This window comes from Electrona antarctica (assembly GCF_951216825.1).
Source record: "Electrona antarctica genome assembly, contig: SUPER_2_unloc_1, whole genome shotgun sequence".
Classification (NCBI taxonomy): Eukaryota; Metazoa; Chordata; class Actinopteri; order Myctophiformes; family Myctophidae; genus Electrona; species Electrona antarctica.
Genome location: NW_027638779.1, coordinates 72,961 through 94,399, shown reverse-complemented (window position 1 = coordinate 94,399; position 21,439 = coordinate 72,961). Strand labels below are relative to the sequence as shown.

Here is a 21,439-nt window from a genome sequence, read left to right as displayed (position 1 = left end):
CTCATATGAGTCTCTGTCAGATGGAACCCTCATATGAGTCTCTGTCAGATGGAACCCTCATATGAGTCTCTGTCCGATGGAACCCTCATATGAGTCTCTGTCTGATGGAACCCTCATATGAGTCTCTGTCAGATGGAACCCTCATATGAGTCTCTGTCAGATGGAACCCTCATATGAGTCTCTGTCAGATGGAACCCTCATATGAGTCTCTGTCCGATGGAACCCTCATATGAGTCTCTGTCCGATGGAACCCTCATATGAGTCTCTGTCTGATGGAACCCTCATATGAGTCTCTGTCAGATGGAACCCTCATATGAGTCTCTGTCAGATGGAACCCTCATATGAGTCTCTGTCTGATGGAACCCTCATATGAGTCTCTGTCTGATGGAACCCTCATATGAGTCTCTGTCAGATGGAACCCTCATATGAGTCTCTGTCTGATGGAACCCTCATATGAGTCTGTCTGATGGAACCCTCATATGAGTCTCAGATGGAACCCTCATATGAGTCTCTGTCAGATGGAACCCTCATATGAGTCTCTGTCTGATGGAACCCTCATATGAGTCTGTCTGATGGAACCCTCATATGAGTCTCTGATGGAACCCTCATATGAGTCTCTGTCCGATGGAACCCTCATATGAGTCTCTGTCAGATGGAACCCTCATATGAGTCTCTGTCTGGAACCCTCATATGAGTCTCTGTCTGATGGAACCCTCATATGAGTCTCTGTCTGATGGAACCCTCATATGAGTCTCTGTCTGATGGAACCCTCATATGAGTCTCTGTCTGATGGAACCCTCATATGAGTCTCTGATGGAACCCTCATATGAGTCTCTGTCAGATGGAACCCTCATATGAGTCTCTGTCAGATGGAACCCTCATATGAGTCTCTGTCCGATGGAACCCTCATATGAGTCTCTGATGGAACCCTCATATGAGTCTCTGTCTGATGGAACCCTCATATGAGTCTCTGATGGAACCCTCATATGAGTCTCTGTCAGATGGAACCCTCATATGAGTCTCTGTCAGATGGAACCCTCATATGAGTCTGTCAGATGGAACCCTCATATGAGTCTCTGTCCGATGGAACCCTCATATGAGTCTCTGTCAGATGGAACCCTCATATGAGTCTCTGTCAGATGGAACCCTCATATGAGTCTCTGTCAGATGGAACCCTCATATGAGTCTCTGTCCGATGGAACCCTCATATGAGTCTCTGTCAGATGGAACCCTCATATGAGTCTCTGTCCGATGGAACCCTCATATGAGTCTCTGTCAGATGGAACCCTCATATGAGTCTCTGTCAGATGGAACCCTCATATGAGTCTCTGTCAGATGGAACCCTCATATGAGTCTCTGTCTGATGGAACCCTCATATGAGACTCTGTCTGATGGAACCCTCATATGAGTCTCTGATGGAACCCTCATATGAGTCTCTGTCTGATGGAACCCTCATATGAGTCTCTGTCCGATGGAACCCTCATATGAGTCTCTGTCAGATGGAACCCTCATATGAGTCTCTGATGGAACCCTCATATGAGTCTCTGTCAGATGGAACCCTCATATGAGTCTCTGTCAGATGGAACCCTCATATGAGTCTCTGTCAGATGGAACCCTCATATGAGTCTCTGTCTGATGGAACCCTCATATGAGTCTCTGTCCGATGGAACCCTCATATGAGTCTCTGTCTGATGGAACCCTCATATGAGTCTCTGTCAGATGGAACCCTCATATGAGTCTCTGTCTGATGGAACCCTCATATGAGTCTCTGATGGAACCCTCATATGAGTCTCTGTCTGATGGAACCCTCATATGAGTCTCTGTCTGATGGAACCCTCATATGAGTCTCTGTCTGATGGAACCCTCATATGAGTCTCTGTCAGATGGAACCCTCATATGAGTCTCTGTCAGATGGAACCCTCATATGAGTCTCTGTCTGATGGAACCCTCATATGAGTCTCTGATGGAACCCTCATATGAGTCTCTGTCTGATGGAACCCTCATATGAGTCTCTGTCCGATGGAACCCTCATATGAGTCTCTGTCAGATGGAACCCTCATATGAGTCTCTGTCTGATGGAACCCTCATATGAGACTCTGTCTGATGGAACCCTCATATGAGTCTCTGATGGAACCCTCATATGAGTCTCTGTCTGATGGAACCCTCATATGAGTCTCTGTCCGATGGAACCCTCATATGAGTCTCTGTCAGATGGAACCCTCATATGAGTCTCTGATGGAACCCTCATATGAGTCTCTGTCAGATGGAACCCTCATATGAGTCTCTGTCAGATGGAACCCTCATATGAGTCTCTGTCAGATGGAACCCTCATATGAGTCTCTGTCTGATGGAACCCTCATATGAGTCTCTGTCCGATGGAACCCTCATATGAGTCTCTGTCTGATGGAACCCTCATATGAGTCTCTGTCAGATGGAACCCTCATATGAGTCTCTGTCTGATGGAACCCTCATATGAGTCTCTGATGGAACCCTCATATGAGTCTCTGTCTGATGGAACCCTCATATGAGTCTCTGTCTGATGGAACCCTCATATGAGTCTCTGTCTGATGGAACCCTCATATGAGTCTCTGTCAGATGGAACCCTCATATGAGTCTCTGTCAGATGGAACCCTCATATGAGTCTCTGTCTGATGGAACCCTCATATGAGTCTCTGTCTGATGGAACCCTCATATGAGTCTCTGTCTGATGGAACCCTCATATGAGTCTCTGTCTGATGGAACCCTCATATGAGTCTCTGATGGAACCCTCATATGAGTCTCTGTCTGATGGAACCCTCATATGAGTCTCTGATGGAACCCTCATATGAGTCTCTGATGGAACCCTCATATGAGTCTCTGTCAGATGGAACCCTCATATGAGTCTCTGTCTGATGGAACCCTCATATGAGTCTCTGTCAGATGGAACCCTCATATGAGTCTCTGTCAGATGGAACCCTCATATGAGTCTCTGTCAGATGGAACCCTCATATGAGTCTCTGTCAGATGGAACCCTCATATGAGTCTCTGTCAGATGGAACCCTCATATGAGTCTCTGTCTGATGGAACCCTCATATGAGTCTCTGTCTGATGGAACCCTCATATGAGTCTCTGTCTGATGGAACCCTCATATGAGTCTCTGTCTGATGGAACCCTCATATGAGTCTCTGATGGAACCCTCATATGAGTCTCTGATGGAACCCTCATATGAGTCTCTGTCTGATGGAACCCTCATATGAGTCTCTGTCTGGAACCCTCATATGAGTCTCTGTCTGATGGAACCCTCATATGAGTCTCTGTCTGATGGAACCCTCATATGAGTCTCTGTCAGATGGAACCCTCATATGAGTCTCTGTCTGGAACCCTCATATGAGTCTCTGTCTGGAACCCTCATATGAGTCTCTGTCTGATGGAACCCTCATATGAGTCTCTGTCTGATGGAACCCTCATATGAGTCTCTGATGGAACCCTCATATGAGTCTGTCTGATGGAACCCTCATATGAGTCTCTGTCTGATGGAACCCTCATATGAGTCTCTGTCAGATGGAACCCTCATATGAGTCTCTGTCAGATGGAACCCTCATATGAGTCTCTGTCTGATGGAACCCTCATATGAGTCTCTGATGGAACCCTCATATGAGTCTGTCTGATGGAACCCTCATATGAGTCTCTGTCTGATGGAACCCTCATATGAGTCTCTGATGGAACCCTCATATGAGTCTGTCTGATGGAACCCTCATATGAGTCTCTGATGGAACCCTCATATGAGTCTCTGTCTGATGGAACCCTCATATGAGTCTCTGTCTGATGGAACCCTCATATGAGTCTCTGTCTGATAGAACCCTCATATGAGTCTCTGTCAGATGGAACCCTCATATGAGTCTCTGTCTGATGGAACCCTCATATGAGTCTCTGATGGAACCCTCATATGAGTCTCTGTCTGATGGAACCCTCATATGAGTCTCTGATGGAACCCTCATATGAGTCTCTGTCTGATGGAACCCTCATATGAGTCTCTGTCTGATGGAACCCTCATATGAGTCTCTGTCTGATGGAACCCTCATATGAGTCTCTGATGGAACCCTCATATGAGTCTCTGTCTGATGGAACCCTCATATGTGCAAAACCTTTCAGGATTCAAATTCCAAAACAACAGCTAAAGTACTAGCAGATCAAGGAGATCAAAAGGCGTTGCTTCACACAGCGTTTGGAGCTTGTAGACACTTAGGTCAGCCTTCACACCAGAAAGCTTTACTGCGTTTAACATGAATCTTGCTGCACATAATCATTGTCGGACAGTGCGCTTCGTTTGGCAGGTGTGAAGGCTCATTCGAATCCTAATGCACCGCATTCTACTCCGCTAAAAATCGGGGGTTTCGCTTTGCTTCCAATCGCACTTGATTACGATTCGGTGCAGGTGTGAATGCAACCCGCAGCAAATAAAGGAAATGAAGCAAACAATGTGGCGGGTGAGGAGCTGAACACAGTTGGAGACGGAGAAGGCATATTTTACGCAGCGCAAAGATGTCCCGTTACCGTGGATAGACGTGGTCGAATGAGGAGACCGAAGCCCTGGTCGAAATATGAGAACGAGTACATTAATCAATTGCTTAAGGAAACGCATAAAAACACTGCAGCCTACAGAATATTCTGTCTGTCTGTCTGTGCGTAAACATGGAGTGCTGTCACTGTGAGGGACTGTGGGGAGTAGGGACTGTCTTCATCTCGATACACATTTTGCGCTGCTGTCTGTGCTCAGCGCGCTCAGCGCTGTGTCTCCATGCCCAAAAGAACAGTGCGTGCGTAGAGAGAGAGACAGAGCGAGGGGGGGGGGGGGGGGGAGGGGGAGAAGAGAGAGAGAGAGGTCCAGTCACGACACATGCGTGACATGCACGTTAGGAGTATAATTTTAACACCATAGATTTCACTGTGTAGTTTATAAGCATGTAACGATATATCGATATTATATCCTGACGATATGTATCGGGGGCTAGTGTGTGATATGAAATGTGAGCTGTAATCATATTCCATCATATTCACGTGCTTTTGTAGAGAAATGAGACAGACTCCATGCGTCACTTTCAGTAGTAGAGGCCTGCAGAGGGGAGCTGTGTGTGTCTGTGACTGTGCACAGGTGATGGTCGTTATTGATGTATAGAAAATGAATAAAATCCGCACATCCAGTCGAGTAAGAGTCTTTGTTTAATGATCAAAGTGCTCCGCAGCAGCAGTCATACCAGACAGACAAACAGGCCTTCGTCAGTGTCAAAATTGGCAAGCAACGGAAATGACATAGATATATAGAATGTTTTGTTCAATTAAAAGGGACTGTACAGCCGTGTCTCATTATTAAAGAGATACATAGTAGTGAACATACATATTATTATAAGAAATCAATGTCTCATTTCAGAATCCACATTACAGTTATTCATAGAAAACAGTTTAACACCAATTCTTCATTTAGACCTTTAGGAAATACAGTGTTTAAGAAATGAATCCAAAAGGCTTCACGTTGCAATAATAACCGATCTCTGTCCCCACCTCTTTAAAGGGTTGATAATAACCGATCTCTGTCCCCACCTCTCTTTAAAGGGTTAATAATAACCGCTCTCTGTCCCCACCTCTCTTTAAGGGGTTAATAATAACCGCTCTCTGTCCCCACCTCTCTTTAAAGGGTTAATAATAACCGATCTCTGTCCCCACCTCTCTTTAAAGGGTTGATAATAACCGATCTCTGTCCCCACCTCTCTTTAAAGGGTTAATAATAACCGATCTCTGTCCCCACCTCTCTTTAAAGGGTTGATAATAACCGATCTCTGTCCCCACCTCTCTTTAAAGGGTTAATAATAACCGATCTCTGTCCCCACCTCTCTTTAAAGGGTTGATATATTCAATGCCTTGAAACCTCAGGGTACATGATGTCATGTCCAGTGCTGTTGAAGTGTCTAGCTATGGGGGACTTTTCTTCTTTTGTCCTGATGTTGCTTTTATGTTCAGTGATTCTGGTTCTTAATTCTCTTTTAGTTGTTCCTATATAGCAGAAGCCACAGGGACATTTTAGGAGATAGACAACATGTTTTGTTCTACAAGTGATTCTCCCTTTTACTTTAATTTGTTTTACCTGTGTGAGGATGTAAAAAACCCTCCCCTTTGATCATGGCGTTGCAATTAAGACAGTTATTGCATGGGAAGTTACCCGAGGGTAGTGAGGACATGAAATGTTGTACATAAATATCATTTTTAACAAGTTTGTCTATTAGGTTCTTAGACCTTTTATTTGCAAAGATAGGAGGAGTAGAAAAAGTTTTACCTATAGAAGGGTCACTGGAGAGTATATGCCAATGCTTTTTAATTGTTGAGAAATAGGAGAAAATGTGCTAGACAAAACTATTCTTTGACCTGTTGAGACGGAAGACGATTTAGGGGTTAGGAGATCGGTTCTATCCAACTGTTTAACTCTGGACTTACATTTATTTAAAGTGACTTCTTCGTACCCCCTTTCACTGAACCTGGCACTCATTTCAGAGGCTTGTCTCTCAAAGTCTGCCTCTGTACTGCAGATTCTTTTGAGTCTCAACATTTGGCTATAAGGTAGCCCTCTTTTTAAATTGGAGGAGTGATAGCTTGAATAGTGGAGATAGTTATTTCTATCTGTTTTTTTGCGGTACACTGTAGTATGTATACCCAATGGAGATTTAGTGACACTCACATCTAGGAATGACACCGTTTCAGAATTAGCTTCAAGGAAGAAGTTGATAGAGGGTAACCTTGAGTTCAGTGAAGCTGTTCAGCATCTCTGTAGTATTATTGAAAATAAAAAATATGTCATCTATATATCTAAACCAACATTTGATGTAGGCCTTGAAAGGGTTATTATTGTATACAAAGTCTTCCTCAAATTTTCCCATAAACAGATTTGCATAGTTAGGAGAGAATGGGCTGCCCATAGAGACACCTTGTTTCTGAAGGTAGAGAATGGGCTGCCCATAGAGACATCTTGTTTCTGAAGGTAGAGAATGGGCTGCCCATAGAGACACCTTGTTTCTGAATGTAGAGAATGGGCTGCCCATAGAGACACCTTGTTTCTGAAGGTAGAGAATGGGCTGCCCATAAAGACACCTTGTTTCTGAAGGTAGAGAATGGGCTGCCCATAGAGACACCTTGTTTCTGAATGTAGAGAATGGGCTGCCCATAGAGACACCTTGTTTCTGAAGGTAGAGAATGGGCTGCCCATAAAGACACCTTGTTTCTGAAGGTAGAGAATGGGCTGCCCATAGAGACACCTTGTTTCTGAAGGTAGAGAATGGGCTGCCCATAAAGACACCTTGTTTCTGAAGGTAGAGAATGGGCTGCCCATAGAGACACCTTGTTTCTGAAGGTAGAGAATGGGCTGCCCATAGAGACACCTTGTTTCTGAAGGTAGATAATGGGCTGCCCATAGAGACACCTTGTTTCTGAAGGTAGAGAATGGGCTGCCCATAAAGACACCTTGTTTCTGAAGGTAGAGAATGGGCTGCCCATAGAGACACCTTGTTTCTGAAGGTAGAGAATGGGCTGCCCATAGAGACACCTTGTTTCTGAAGGTAGAGAATGGGCTGCCCATAAAGACACCTTGTTTCTGAAGGTAGAGAATGGGCTGCCCATAGAGACACCTTGTTTCTGAAGGTAGAGAATGGGCTGCCCATAGAGACACCTTGTTTCTGAAGGTAGAGAATGGGCTGCCCATAGAGACACCTTGTTTCTGAAGGTAGAGAATGGGCTGCCCATAGAGACACCTTGTTTCTGTAGGTAGAGAATGGGCTGCCCATAGAGACACCTTGTTTCTGAAGGTAAAATACATTATCAAATTTAAAATAATTCTTAGTAAGGACCTCGTTTGCTAAGTCCATGACCAAATCAGTGGGAGGTGACTGGTCGTCTCTAAGTCCATGACCAAATCAGTGGGAGGTGACTGGTCGTCTCTAAGTCCATGACCAAATCAGTGGGAGGTGACTGGTCGTCTGTAAGTCCATGACCAAATCAGTGGGAGGTGACTGGTCGTCTCTAAGTCCATGACCAAATCAGTGGGAGGTGACTGGTCGTCTCTTGACTGCATATAATGTCGAAGGGCTTCTAGCCCTTCTTTGTGAGGTACATTTGTGTACAGACTAGTTACATCCATAGTGCATTAAATATCTGAGTCTGTTATGTCTTTGATAGAATTTAACTTATATTCAGAAAATCGGTGGTGTCTCTCAAATAGGAGGGCAGTTTAAATACCAGGCTCTTAATATGAGAATCAACAAACTGAGAGAGAGGTTCAGTTAGAGAACCATTACCCGCCACTATGGGGCGCCCTGGAACAGGTGTTGTACGACTCTTGTGGATTTTAGGTAGAGTATACAGAATGGGTCGGATAGGGTGTTCACATACCATGAATTTGTACTCATCTTTAGATATAAATTGATCAGACAAAGCTTTGTCTGGTGTACTTTTAATTTCATTAGAGAATGTAATAGTAGGGTCAAATGTCAACATGGTATAATGATCTGCATTGCCAAGCTGTCTTTTTATTTCAACTGTGTAGGGTCGTTATTGATGCTCATTCAAGGAATGAGCATCAATAATCAATACATCAAGGAAGGCAATTATGTTTCTGCACTGTCAAATAGGTCTACATCTATCCTAAGATGCCATCAAAGAAAAGAAGAAATGTTAACTCGAGCTAGGTTTAAACATGAAAGCATGTTTACAGTTGTACACTAAAATTACATGATCTTGTAGACTTCACAACAGCAGTCATAATGTACAAAGCGCATAACAGACTTCTTCCGGGCTGTATCCAGGACCTGTTTGAGGCTAGAGAAAGTATGTATAATTTTAGGGGTTTTGGCATCTTTAAAGGGACAAAGGCAAGAACAAACAAAAAAGGAAGATGTATAACTGTCAGAGGGGTGAATCTGTGGAACGGCCTGGACAGTGTACTAAAAAAGTGCAGTTCAATCTATACATTTAAAAGAATGTATAAATCAAAAATAATAGATAAGTATAAAACTTTAACAATATAGTTTGCCACCTTTATATCATAACTTATTTAGTATATACTCATGATATAGTAATGCTAAAACTGTAGAATAACCTTTATTTAAATTGTGAATTCTGAGTGATCAAATTTGTGTTCTCTTCTCCTTTTTTCTTTCTTTTTTTCTTTCTTTCTTTTTTTCCTGTATTTTGTTTGTTTGTATTCTTTTTTCCTCTGTTTGTTTTCCCCTGTTTGTTTTCTGCCCCCCCCCCCCCCCCCCCTTGTGTGTTAGATGTATTGTATATATTATTATTTCTGTTGGTGTAAATAGGATAGGCAAAATAAGCCACTGGCTTCAGCCTATACCTTTTTGGTCTAAATACTAATTTATAATGAAATGTATTCAATGTTCAATTCTTTGACCAAAATAAACTAAACTAAACTAAAGTTGTTGCACAGAAATTAAGTAATTTTACATGAAAAGTAATGCTACTTTTGCAATGTAGTTAAATACAAATTGTGAAAAGCTTGGGGGGGAAGATAAATCATTTATTTAATGAAATTAATTAATTTCGGTCATTTGTCTGGAAAATAATTGTGTTGAAAAATCACATCGTGAACCTCATATCGTGATACGTATCGTATCGTGAGCTGAGTGTATCGTTACATGCCTAGTAGTTTATTAGTTGATTGATAAGGTCCCTGCGCTGCATTTCCAATTGCTGCGGATGAAGGCAAAACCGCAGCAAATTAAATATGCAAGAATCCCAACTTCTCCGCCCGTTCGCATCGAGTATACCGAAGTATTAGGTGTGAATGCGACCTTAGAGAGAACCCCTTCTTTCTCCTCATGTGTCTTGACCTTTTTCTCCATCCAGGCGATGGAGAGTAAGCTTCTGGTGGGAGGGAAGAACATCGTGGACCACACCAACGAACAGCAGAAGATCCTGGAGCAGAAGAGACAGGAGATCGCTGAACAGGTACCTTTATAGATCCTGGAGCAGAAGAGACAGGAGATCGCTGAGCAGGTACCTTTATAGATCCTGGAGCAGAAGAGACAGGAGATCGCTGAGCAGGTACCTTTATAGATCCTGGAGCAGAAGAGACAGGAGATCGCTGAGCAGGTACCTTTATAGATCCTGGAGCAGAAGAGACAGGAGATCGCTGAACAGGTACCTTTATAGATCCTGGAGCAGAAGAGACAGGAGATCGCTGAACAGGTACCTTTATAGATCCTGGAGCAGAAGAGACAGGAGATCGCTGAACAGGTACCTTTATAGATCCTGGAGCAGAAGAGACAGGAGATCGCTGAACAGGTACCTTTATAGATCCTGGAGCAGAAGAGACAGGAGATCGCTGAGCAGGTACCTTTATAGATCCTGGAGCAGAAGAGACAGGAGATCGCTGAACAGGTACCTTTATAGATCCTGGAGCAGAAGAGACAGGAGATCGCTGAGCAGGTACATTTATAGATCCTGGAGCAGAAGAGACAGGAGATCGCTGAGCAGGTACATTTATAGATCCTGGAGCAGAAGAGACAGGAGATCGCTGAACAGGTACATTTATAGATCCTGGAGCAGAAGAGACAGGAGATCGCTGAACAGGTACCTTTATAGATCCTGGAGCAGAAGAGACAGGAGATCGCTGAGCAGGTACATTTATTAGATCCTGGAGCAGAAGAGACAGGAGATCGCTGAACAGGTACATTTATAGATCCTGGAGCAGAAGAGACAGGAGATCGCTGAGCAGGTACATTTATAGATCCTGGAGCAGAAGAGACAGGAGATCGCTGAACAGGTACCTTTATAGATCCTGGAGCAGAAGAGACAGGAGATCGCTGAACAGGTACCTTTATAGATCCTGGAGCAGAAGAGACAGGAGATCGCTGAACAGGTACATTTATAGATCCTGGAGCAGAAGAGATAGGAGATCGCTGAACAGGTACCTTTATAGATCCTGGAGCAGAAGAGACAGGAGATCGCTGAGCAGGTACATTTATAGATCCTGGAGCAGAAGAGACAGGAGATCGCTGAGCAGGTACATTTATTAGATCCTGGAGCAGAAGAGACAGGAGATCGCTGAGCAGGTACATTTATAGATCCTGGAGCAGAAGAGACAGGAGATCGCTGAACAGGTACCTTTATAGATCCTGGAGCAGAAGAGACAGGAGATCGCTGAACAGGTACCTTTATAGATCCTGGAGCAGAAGAGACAGGAGATCGCTGAACAGGTACATTTATAGATCCTGGAGCAGAAGAGATAGGAGATCGCTGAACAGGTACCTTTATAGATCCTGGAGCAGAAGAGACAGGAGATCGCTGAGCAGGTACATTTATAGATCCTGGAGCAGAAGAGACAGGAGATCGCTGAGCAGGTACATTTATTAGATCCTGGAGCAGAAGAGACAGGAGATCGCTGAGCAGGTACATTTATAGATCCTGGAGCAGAAGAGACAGGAGATCGCTGAACAGGTACCTTTATAGATCCTGGAGCAGAAGAGACAGGAGATCGCTGAGCAGGTACATTTATTCTGTGAGGCCTCAGGCCTGTCCTATTCCAGTGGTTCCCAGACTTCTTCATGTCAAGGACCCCTAAATTGACATTTATTAGCCTACGGTAGGGCATTCACTTCTAGTCATTTTTACTAGTTGACTAGTTGCCTAGTTTACTAGTCGACTAGTTGTTTAACTACCTATTTTTTTTTATAAATATGTGTACATTGAAAAACTGTTTGACATGCATTAGTCTACGGACCCTCATTTAATGGAATTTCTATCTCTGGAACCCCAATTTATTTTGTTACACCAGTGTTAATTTAACTCAGTGTACAAATGGAACCAAATGGACCCTAATGGGTCCATTTGGTTCCATTTGTACACTCTCAGAGTTACAGACCCATAATTGCGAACGAAGTGAGCACTAACTATAGAAGATGGCCAAAACTGTCTGTGTGTGTGTGATGCTGTAACACCACCACTACGAACTGAAATTGGACCGATACAGAGGGGTGTGTGTGTGTGTGTGTGTCAGACTGCCACAACAGCTTCGTTCGCTTCCCGCGTTTACGCATCTTACTTGTGGTCCATTTGGTTCCTAACTATCATTTAGCTGGGGACCCCCTGGAACTCCCTCAAGGACCCCTGGGGGTCCCCGGACCCCACTTTTGGAACCACTGTCCTAGACAACAAATGTGTGCCAAAGCGCTTTGGAGGAGGAGGAGGAGGAGGAGGAGGAGGAGGATGATGTTGATGAAAACAGAGTTCAGATCCAGGGTGGCAACATTCCATTCCAGCACTGACTATACAGCACTGGTTCCCAAACTCTTTCATGTCAAGGACCCCCAAATTGACACTAATTAGCCCGCAGACCCCCATTTGAAAAGATGTTCCTGGGACCCCCTATGCATAAGAGAAGAGTTTTATGACTCTCAGCAGTGATTCTCAACCATTTTAATTTTAAGGACCGCCAGTGTGACATGCATTAGTCTACGGATCCCCATTTAATGACATTTTTATATCCGCGACCCCGATTTATTGAGGCTATGCGTGTGACATCATCATCATAAATGGAAGTTATGTGGGAATGCCTACAGAAACTACTTTCTGGCCTTGACAGCTCATACATCCAAACAGAAAAGTCATATTTGATTGCATTAAACAATGTTAAACTCACTTTGCCACTCACTGTGTGTGTGTGTGTGTGTGTGTGTGTGTGTGTGTGTGTGTGTGTGTGTGTGTGTGTGTGTGTGTGTGTGTGTGTGTGTGTGTGTGTGTGTGTGTGTGTGTGTGTGTGTGTGTGTGTGTGTGTGTGTGTGTGTGTGTGTGTGTGTGTGTGTGTGTGTGTGTGTGTGTGTGTGTGTGTGTGTGTGTGTGTGTGTGTGTGTGTGTGTCAGACTGCCACAACAGCTTCGTTCGCTTCCCGCGTTTACGCATCTTACTTGTGGTCCATTTGGTTCCTAACTATCATTTAGCTGGGGACCCCCTGGAACTCCCTCAAGGACCCCTGGGGGTCCCCGGACCCCACTTTTGGAACCACTGTCCTAGACAACAAATGTGTGCCAAAGCGCTTTGGAGGAGGAGGAGGAGGAGGAGGAGGAGGAGGATGATGTTGATGAAAACAGAGTTCAGATCCAGGGTGGCAACATTCCATTCCAGCACTGACTATACAGCACTGGTTCCCAAACTCTTTCATGTCAAGGACCCCCAAATTGACACTAATTAGCCCGCAGACCCCCATTTGAAAAGATGTTCCTGGGACCCCCTATGCATAAGAGAAGAGTTTTATGACTCTCAGCAGTGATTCTCAACCATTTTAATTTTAAGGACCGCCAGTGTGACATGCATTAGTCTACGGATCCCCATTTAATGACATTTTTATATCCGCGACCCCGATTTATTGAGGCTATGCGTGTGACATCATCATCATAAATGGAAGTTATGTGGGAATGCCTACAGAAACTACTTTCTGGCCTTGACAGCTCATACATCCAAACAGAAAAGTCATATTTGATTGCATTAAACAACGTTAAACTCACTTTGCCACTCACTGTGTGTGTGTGTGTGTGTGTGTGTGTGTGTGTGTGTGTGTGTGTGTGTGTGTGTGTGTGTGTGTGTGTGTGTGTGTGTGTGTGTGTGTGTGTGTGTGTGTGTGTGTGTGTGTGTGTGTGTGTGTGTGTGTGTGTGTGTGTGTGTGTGTGTGTGTGTGTGTGTGTGTGTGTGTGTGTGTGTGTGTGTGTGTGGGGGGGCACGCGTGCGTAGAAACGGCGAGAGCGTGAGATGCAGCAGCAGGTGGAGTGTCGAGACGAGGAGACCCTGGAGCTGAAGGAGACCTACAGCTCTCTGCAGCAGGAGGTGGACATCAAGACCAAGAAGTTGAAAAAGGTACAGTACCTCCTCCCTCACTGTAACGCATCTGACACAAAGAACGTGAGACATGGCTTGGTTGAATGCTTGATTCTGATTGGTCAATTCCAGTATTCAGCGGTGTGTTATTTCTTGATAACGGACCGCTCCGCTCTATAACGGATGCCTAATCAAACCCTCTGCTCGCCTGCTGTGCTCCGCTTGATCTACTGCTTTTTCCAACATGACAGCCATATAAACACACACAACATGACAGCCATATAAACACACACAACATGACAGCCATATAAACACACACAACATGACAGCCATATAAACACACACAACATGACAGCCATATAAACACACACAATGTCATTTACAGCTAAACATTGCTCTCAAAAATGTTGCGAGAAATAGACGAAGCAGTATACCCGAAAATGGATTCTATTTGATCAACTCACTTCCTTGTTTTCCGACATTATCCCTTATCAAGCACACAGACCGGGGCCAAAATACAAGATGTGAATGCACTTGGAGTGTGTCATTATAATTATAATCACACCTGTGTGAAGCGAGGGGCGCTCTACCGCTCTTATCGTCACACATCATCTCATTCTGGCCTGTCACAATTTGCGTCCCGAGCTGAGGGTGCTCTGCTGTCAGAGGAGGACAGACGGTACAGACTCTCTGTCAGTAGATTCAGAGGACAGACGGTACAGACTCTCTGTCAGTAGATTCAGAGGACAGACGGTACAGACTCTCTGTCAGTAGATTCAGACTCAGAGGAGAATAGACTAGTGCAGACTGTCAGTAGATTCAGACTCAGAGGAGGACAGACTAGTGCAGACTATCAGTAGATTCAGACTCAGAGGAGAACAGACTAGTGCAGACTGTCAGTAGATTCAGACTCAGAGGAGAACAGACTAGTGCAGACTGTCAGTAGATTCAGACTCAGAGGAGGACAGACTAGTGCAGACTGTCAGTAGGTTCAGACTCAGAGGAGAACAGACTAGTGCAGACTGTCAGTAGATTCAGACTCAGAGGAGAACAGACTAGTGCAGACTGTCAGTAGGTTCAGACTCAGAGGAGAACAGACTAGTGCAGACTGTCAGTAGATTCAGACTCAGAGGAGGACAGACTAGTGCAGACTGTCAGTAGGTTCAGACTCGGAGGAGAACAGACTAGTGCAGACTGTCAGTAGATTCAGACTCAGAGGAGGACAGACTAGTGCAGACTGTCAGTAGGTTCAGACTCGGAGGAGAACAGACTAGTGCAGACTGTCAGTAGGTTCAGACTCAGAGGAGAATAGACTAGTGCAGACTGTCAGTAGACTCAGAGGAGAACAGACTAGTGCAGACTGTCAGTAGATTCAGACTCAGAGGAGGACAGACTAGTGCAGACTGTCAGTAGATTCAGACTCAGAGGAGGACAGACTAGTGCAGACTGTCAGTAGATTCAGACTCAGAGGACAGGCTAGTGCAGACTGTCAGTAGATTCAGACTCAGAGGACAGGCTAGTGCAGACTGTCAGTAGATTCAGACTCAGAGGAGGACAGACTAGTGCAGAATCTGTCAGTAGGTTCAGACTCAGAGGACAGGCTAGTGCAGACTGTCAGTAGATTCAGACTCAGAGGAGAACAGACTAGTGCAGAATCTGTCAGTAGGTTCAGACTCAGAGGAGAACAGACTAGTGCAGACTGTCAGTAGATTCAGACTCAGAGGAGAACAGACTAGTGCAGACTGTCAGTAGATTCAGACTCAGAGGAGAACAGACTAGTGCAGACTGTCAGTAGATTCAGACTCAGAGGAGAACAGACTAGTGCAGACTGTCAGTAGATTCAGACTCAGAGGAGAACAGACTAGTGCAGACTGTCAGTAGGTTCAGACTCAGAGGAGGACAGACTAGTGCAGACTGTCAGTAGATTCAGACTCAGAGGAGGACAGACTAGTGCAGACTGTCAGTAGATTCAGACTCAGAGGAGGACAGACTAGTGCAGACTGTCAGTAGATTCAGACTCAGAGGAGAACAGACTGGTGCAGACTGTCAGTAGATTCAGACTCAGAGGAGGTCAGACTAGGGCAGACTGTCAGTAGGTTCAGACTCAGAGGAGGTCAGACTAGGGCAGACTGTCAGTAGGTTCAGAGGACAGAAGGTGGTATTTAGTTACCACAGACAGCAGCAGTCTGTGACAAACGCATGCGCTTCGGTGAGTCGGCCAGCGTTTACACTGATGAAGGCCTGAGTGGCTGAAACGTGTCCGAGACTGTTGCAAATGTTATGATGTCAAGAAAATCACCTTGTGAGTGTGGCCTGTTTCTATAGACCATACAGGTCTCTTGCCCTGTCTCTGTTTCTATAGACCATACAGGTCTCTTGCCCTGTCTCTGTTTCTATAGACCATACAGGTCTCTTGCCCTGTCTCTGTTTCTATAGACCATACAGGTCTCTTGCCCTGTCTCTGTTTCTATAGACCATACAGGTCTCTTGCCCTGTCTCTCAACTCTTTCCTCTTCCCCTATGCTTCCCTTATTGTTGTTCCTTTACTAACTCTTCTCTCTCTCCGTCTCTGTCTGTCTCTCTCTGTCTGTCTGTCTCTCTCTGTCTCTCTCTCTCTCTCTCTCTCTCTCTCTCTCTCTCTCTCTCTCTCTGTCTCTGTCTCTGTCTCTCTCTCTCTCTCTGTCTCTCTCTGTCTGTCTGTCTGTCTGTCTGTCTGTCTGTCTGTCTGTCTGTCTGTCTGTCTGTCTGTCTGTCTGTCTGTCTCTCTCTCTCTCTCTCTCTCTGTCTCTCTCTGTCTGTCTGTCTGTCTCTCTCTCTCTCTCTCTGTCTCTCTCTGTCTCTCTCTCTCTCTCTCTCTCTCTCTCTCTCTCTCTCTCTCTCTCTCTCTCTCTCTCTCTCTCTCTCTCCAGCACTTTGCTAAGCTGGAGGCAGTGAAGTCAGAGATCCAGGACCTCCAGGAGGCTCACATCAAGCAGCGTCAGGAGTTGGAGCAGACGCTGAACGAGCTGACCCGGGACCTCAAACTCAAGTATGGAGCCCCACGCACGCATGATTCTGAATCAGTCTGATCCTGAATCAGTGATCCCAGCAGCACAGCCCTTTTCCTAATGACCCAGAGTTCCTCCTGTCCATTCTAGTGGCTCTAAACCACTGCCTCAGGCCATGACAGTTCCTCCCTCCGTCTAACGCACAACTTAAACGTACAACTGACTAGTTGACCTAGTTCAGCGTGGCGTGGAGGCCTCTGTTACCCTCCACTAGTCCAGGCCTGGATTCCCTAGTTCAGCGTGGCGTGGATGACTCTGTTATCCTCCACTAGTCCAGGCCTGGGTTCCCTAGTTCAGCTGGATGGAGGCCTCTGTTATCCTCCACTAGTCCAGGCCTGGGTTCCCTAGTTCAGCTGGATGGATGACTCTGTTATCCTCCACTAGTCCAGGCCTGGGTTCCCTAGTTCAGCTGGATGGAGGCCTCTGTTATCCTCCACTAGTCCAGGCCTGGGTTCCCTAGTTCAGCTGGATGGAGGCCTCTGTTATCCTCCACTAGTCCAGGCCTGGGTTCCCTAGTTCAGCTGGATGGAGGCCTCTGTTATCCTCCACTAGTCCAGGCCTGGGTTCCCTAGTTCAGCTGGATGGAGGCCTCTGTTATCCTCCACTAGTCCAGGCCTGGGTTCCCTAGTTCAGCTGGATGGATGACTCTGTTATCCTCCACTAGTCCAGGCCTGGGTTCCCTAGTTCAGCTGGATGGATGACTCTGTTATCCTCCACTAGTCCAGGCCTGGGTTCCCTAGTTCAGCTGGATGGATGACTCTGTTATCCTCCACTAGTCCAGGCCTGGGTTCCCTAGTTCAGCTGGATGGATGACTCTGTTATCCTCCACTAGTCCAGGCCTGGGTTCCCTAGTTCAGCTGGATGGAGGCCTCTGTTATCCTCTACTAGTCCAGGCCTGGGTTCCCTAGTTCAGCTGGATGGAGGCCTCTGTTATCCTCCACTAGTCCAGGCCTGGATTCCCTAGTTCAGCTGGATGGAGGCCTCTGTTATCCTCCACTAGTCCAGGCCTGGGTTCCCTAGTTCAGCTGGATGGAGGCCTCTGTTATCCTCCACTAGTCCAGGCCTGGGTTCCCTAGTTCAGCTGGATGGATGACTCTGTTATCCTCCACTAGTCCAGGCCTGGGTTCCCTAGTTCAGCTGGATGGATGACTCTGTTATCCTCCACTAGTCCAGGCCTGGGTTCCCTAGTTCAGCTGGATGGATGACTCTGTTATCCTCCACTAGTCCAGGCCTGGGTTCCCTAGTTCAGCTGGATGGATGACTCTGTTATCCTCCACTAGTCCAGGCCTGGGTTCCCTAGTTCAGCTGGATGGAGGCCTCTGTTATCCTCTACTAGTCCAGGCCTGGGTTCCCTAGTTCAGCTGGATGGAGGCCTCTGTTATCCTCCACTAGTCCAGGCCTGGGTTCCCTAGTTCAGCTGGATGGAGGCCTCTGTTATCCTCCACTAGTCCAGGCCTGGGTTCCCTAGTTCAGCTGGATGGAGGCCTCTGTTATCCTCCACTAGTCCAGGCCTGTATTCCCTAGTTCAGCTGGATGGATGACTCTGTTATCCTCCACTAGTCCAGGCCTGGGTTCCCTAGTTCAGCTGGATGGATGACTCTGTTATCCTCCACTAGTCCAGGCCTGGGTTCCCTAGTTCAGCTGGATGGAGGCCTCTGTTATCCTCCACTAGTCCAGGCCTGGGTTCCCTAGTTCAGCTGGATGGATGACTCTGTTATCCTCCACTAGTCCAGGGCTGTCAAAGTGGTGGTAAGCGGGCCACACCCGGCCTGTGAAGGGGTCCAATTTGGAATGATGTTGATTTTGAACACAATCCGTGTGATGCTGAAGCCCATTTGTAGTGTTTTGCCTACAATACGTATAAGATGATGGATCTGTGTTTTGTTGCACCCGGTGAGCTGTTATGCTTCATCTTAACACAATCTGCCCCCATAACCGCGCTAACAGGCTAGTGAACGGGAAGCTAATATGACCGTAGAGCGAAGCGTACGGTGGCCGACTGAGAAACAAAAAAAAGGAAAAAATTCAGAATATTCTCCCCTCGCCTGATATCATTGAGGACGACGTGTACACACGTCCAATGCATGTGGACACGTCGGATGGACGGAAATGGTTAAACAGAAACGCAGTGCAGTTGCCAGAGATATGGGACAATTGAAAGAATATATCAAATCAAATCAAATCAAATCAAAGTTTATTTGTATAGCACATTTACATTGACCGAAGACAAACCAAAGTGCTGAACAATAGCATGTAAAAACAAGAACAGAGCAACAACAAGAGCATGTAAAGAAAAGAAAAACAAAACAAAACAAAAACAAAGCAACAAGTGAGACCGGAAGTATAACCAGACATGGTATAAGAAGGGTACGAATTTTCAGGCAACATTAAAAGCCAGGGAGAAAAAGTGGGTCTTTAGGAGAGATTTAAAAACAACCAGGGACTGGGCAGAACGAATGGGAAGGGGCAGGGCATTCCACAGTGTGGGACCGGCCACAGAGAAGGCTCGGTCACCTCTAGTGACACATGAGGTTCCAGGCACAATCAAACGCAGTTGGTCAGCTGACCTCAAGGGTCTGGCTGGGACGTATGGTTTAATGAGCTCGCAGAGGTAAGGGGGGGCATGCCCATTTTGGGCTTTGAAGACAAACAATAATAATTTAAAATCTATTCTAAAGCGAACTGGGAGCCAGTGTAGGGAAGCAAGGACAGGTGTAATATGATCGCGCTTTTTCTTTCCGGTAAGGAGGCGGGCAGCAGCATTTTGGACGAGTTGTAGGCGTCTGATAGCAGATTGATCGATTCCAAAGTACAGGGCATTGCAGTAGTCAATCCGCGAGGAAATGAAGGCATGGACAACTTTCTCTAGGTCTGAGGGAGGTAGATAGGCCTTGATCTTGGCCAGCAGCCTTAGTTGGAAAAAGCTAGCTTTGACAACGGCACTAATCTGCTTATCAAATTTAAATTTGTTGTCAAAGAGCACTCCTAGATTTTTAACAAAGGGGCGAGTGTTGATGCTGAGTGGGCCAAGGTCAGCGTTGGGATAGCTTGGGGCATGATCGAAAACCAGCACCTCAGTCTTTCCCTCGTTGAGTGTTAAAAAATTTGAGGCCATCCAAGCCTTAATATCTGAGAGACAGTCCAACAATGGTTTAGTTGAATCACTGGTTTTTGTGTTTAAGGGTAAATAAAGCTGTACATCGTCGGCATAGCATATAACCATGGGCGCATCCATGTGCACATCGCGTGCACATTTTAAATAACGTAACTTTACGTCTTGGCACAGAGGTTTTTACTGCTTAAAACGTAACCAAACGTTCCTGGCACAGATTGAGTTAACTGTGATTCTCCTGCACTAGTAGTCCGTAGCCAGGGGTTCACTACTACTGGATGTGTAGACATGTGTGACAGAAATACTAATTAACAGGAAATAACATTTTGGAAAATGGTGGATTCGGCTTCATCAGTTCCTGCCTGGAAACGTCAGTTTAGGCAGCCCCCCCCCCCCCCCCCCCCCCCATACCAGTCCCCCCTATACCAAGTTCAGATGAATTGGCCAACCCGTTGATGGAGCTGACGTCGGCCTATATACATGTGAACGTCTGCATGTGTTCTGCAGGCACCTTATCATCGAGAACTTCCTTCCTCTGGAGGAGAAGAACAAGATAGTCCACCGGGCCTTCTTCGACGAGGAGGACGACCACTGGAAGATGAAGCCCATCACACGCATAGAGGAGTGAGTGACCCCATAGATTATATACATAGAGGAGTGAGTGACCCCATAGATTATATACATTATCACACGCATAGAGGAGTGAGTGACCCCATAGATTATATATTATATTATCACACAGAGGAGTGAGTGATCCATAGATTATATACATTATCACACGCATAGAGGAGTGAGTGACCCCTTAGATTATATACATAGAGGGGTGAGTGACCCCTTAGATTATATACATAGAGGGGTGAGTGACCCCATAGATTATATACATAGAGGAGTGACCCCATAGATTATATACATAGAGGGGTGAGTGACCCCATAGATTATATACATAGAGGGGTGAGTGACCCCATAGATTATATACATAGAGGGGTGAGTGACCCCATAGATTATATACATAGAGGGGTGAGTGACCCCATAGATTATATACATAGAGGGGTGAGTGACCCCATAGATTATATACATTATCACACGCATAGAGGAGTGAGTTATATACATTATCACACGCATAGAGGAGTGAGTTATATACATTATCACACGCATAGAGGAGTGAGTTATATACATTATCACACGCATAGAGGAGTGAGTTATATACATTATCACACGCATAGAGGAGTGAGTGACCCCATAGATTATATACATAGAGGGGTGAGTGACCCCATAGATTATATACATTATCACACGCATAGAGGAGTGAGTTATATACATTATCACACGCATAGAGGAGTGAGTGACCCCATAGATTATATACATAGAGGGGTGAGTGACCCCATAGATTATATACATTATCACACGCATAGAGGAGTGAGTGACCCCATAGATTATATAC

The 21,439-nt window shown here is 45.6% G+C and overlaps 1 protein-coding gene across 2 annotated transcripts in view; it reads left to right on the top strand.

The window, feature by feature from the left end:
* Positions 1–21,439, top strand: part of kif3b (kinesin family member 3B) — a 46,850-nt gene that overhangs the window by 14,959 nt on the left and 10,452 nt on the right. For both annotated transcript variants that reach the window (XM_079531489.1, XM_079531490.1), the window contains exons 4-7: positions 9,877–9,978; positions 13,756–13,878; positions 16,749–16,867; positions 20,506–20,622. In XM_079531489.1, coding sequence (XP_079387615.1) covers positions 9,877–9,978; positions 13,756–13,878; positions 16,749–16,867; positions 20,506–20,622 — 461 coding nt within the window. The remainder of the gene's footprint in view (positions 1–9,876; positions 9,979–13,755; positions 13,879–16,748; positions 16,868–20,505; positions 20,623–21,439) is intronic.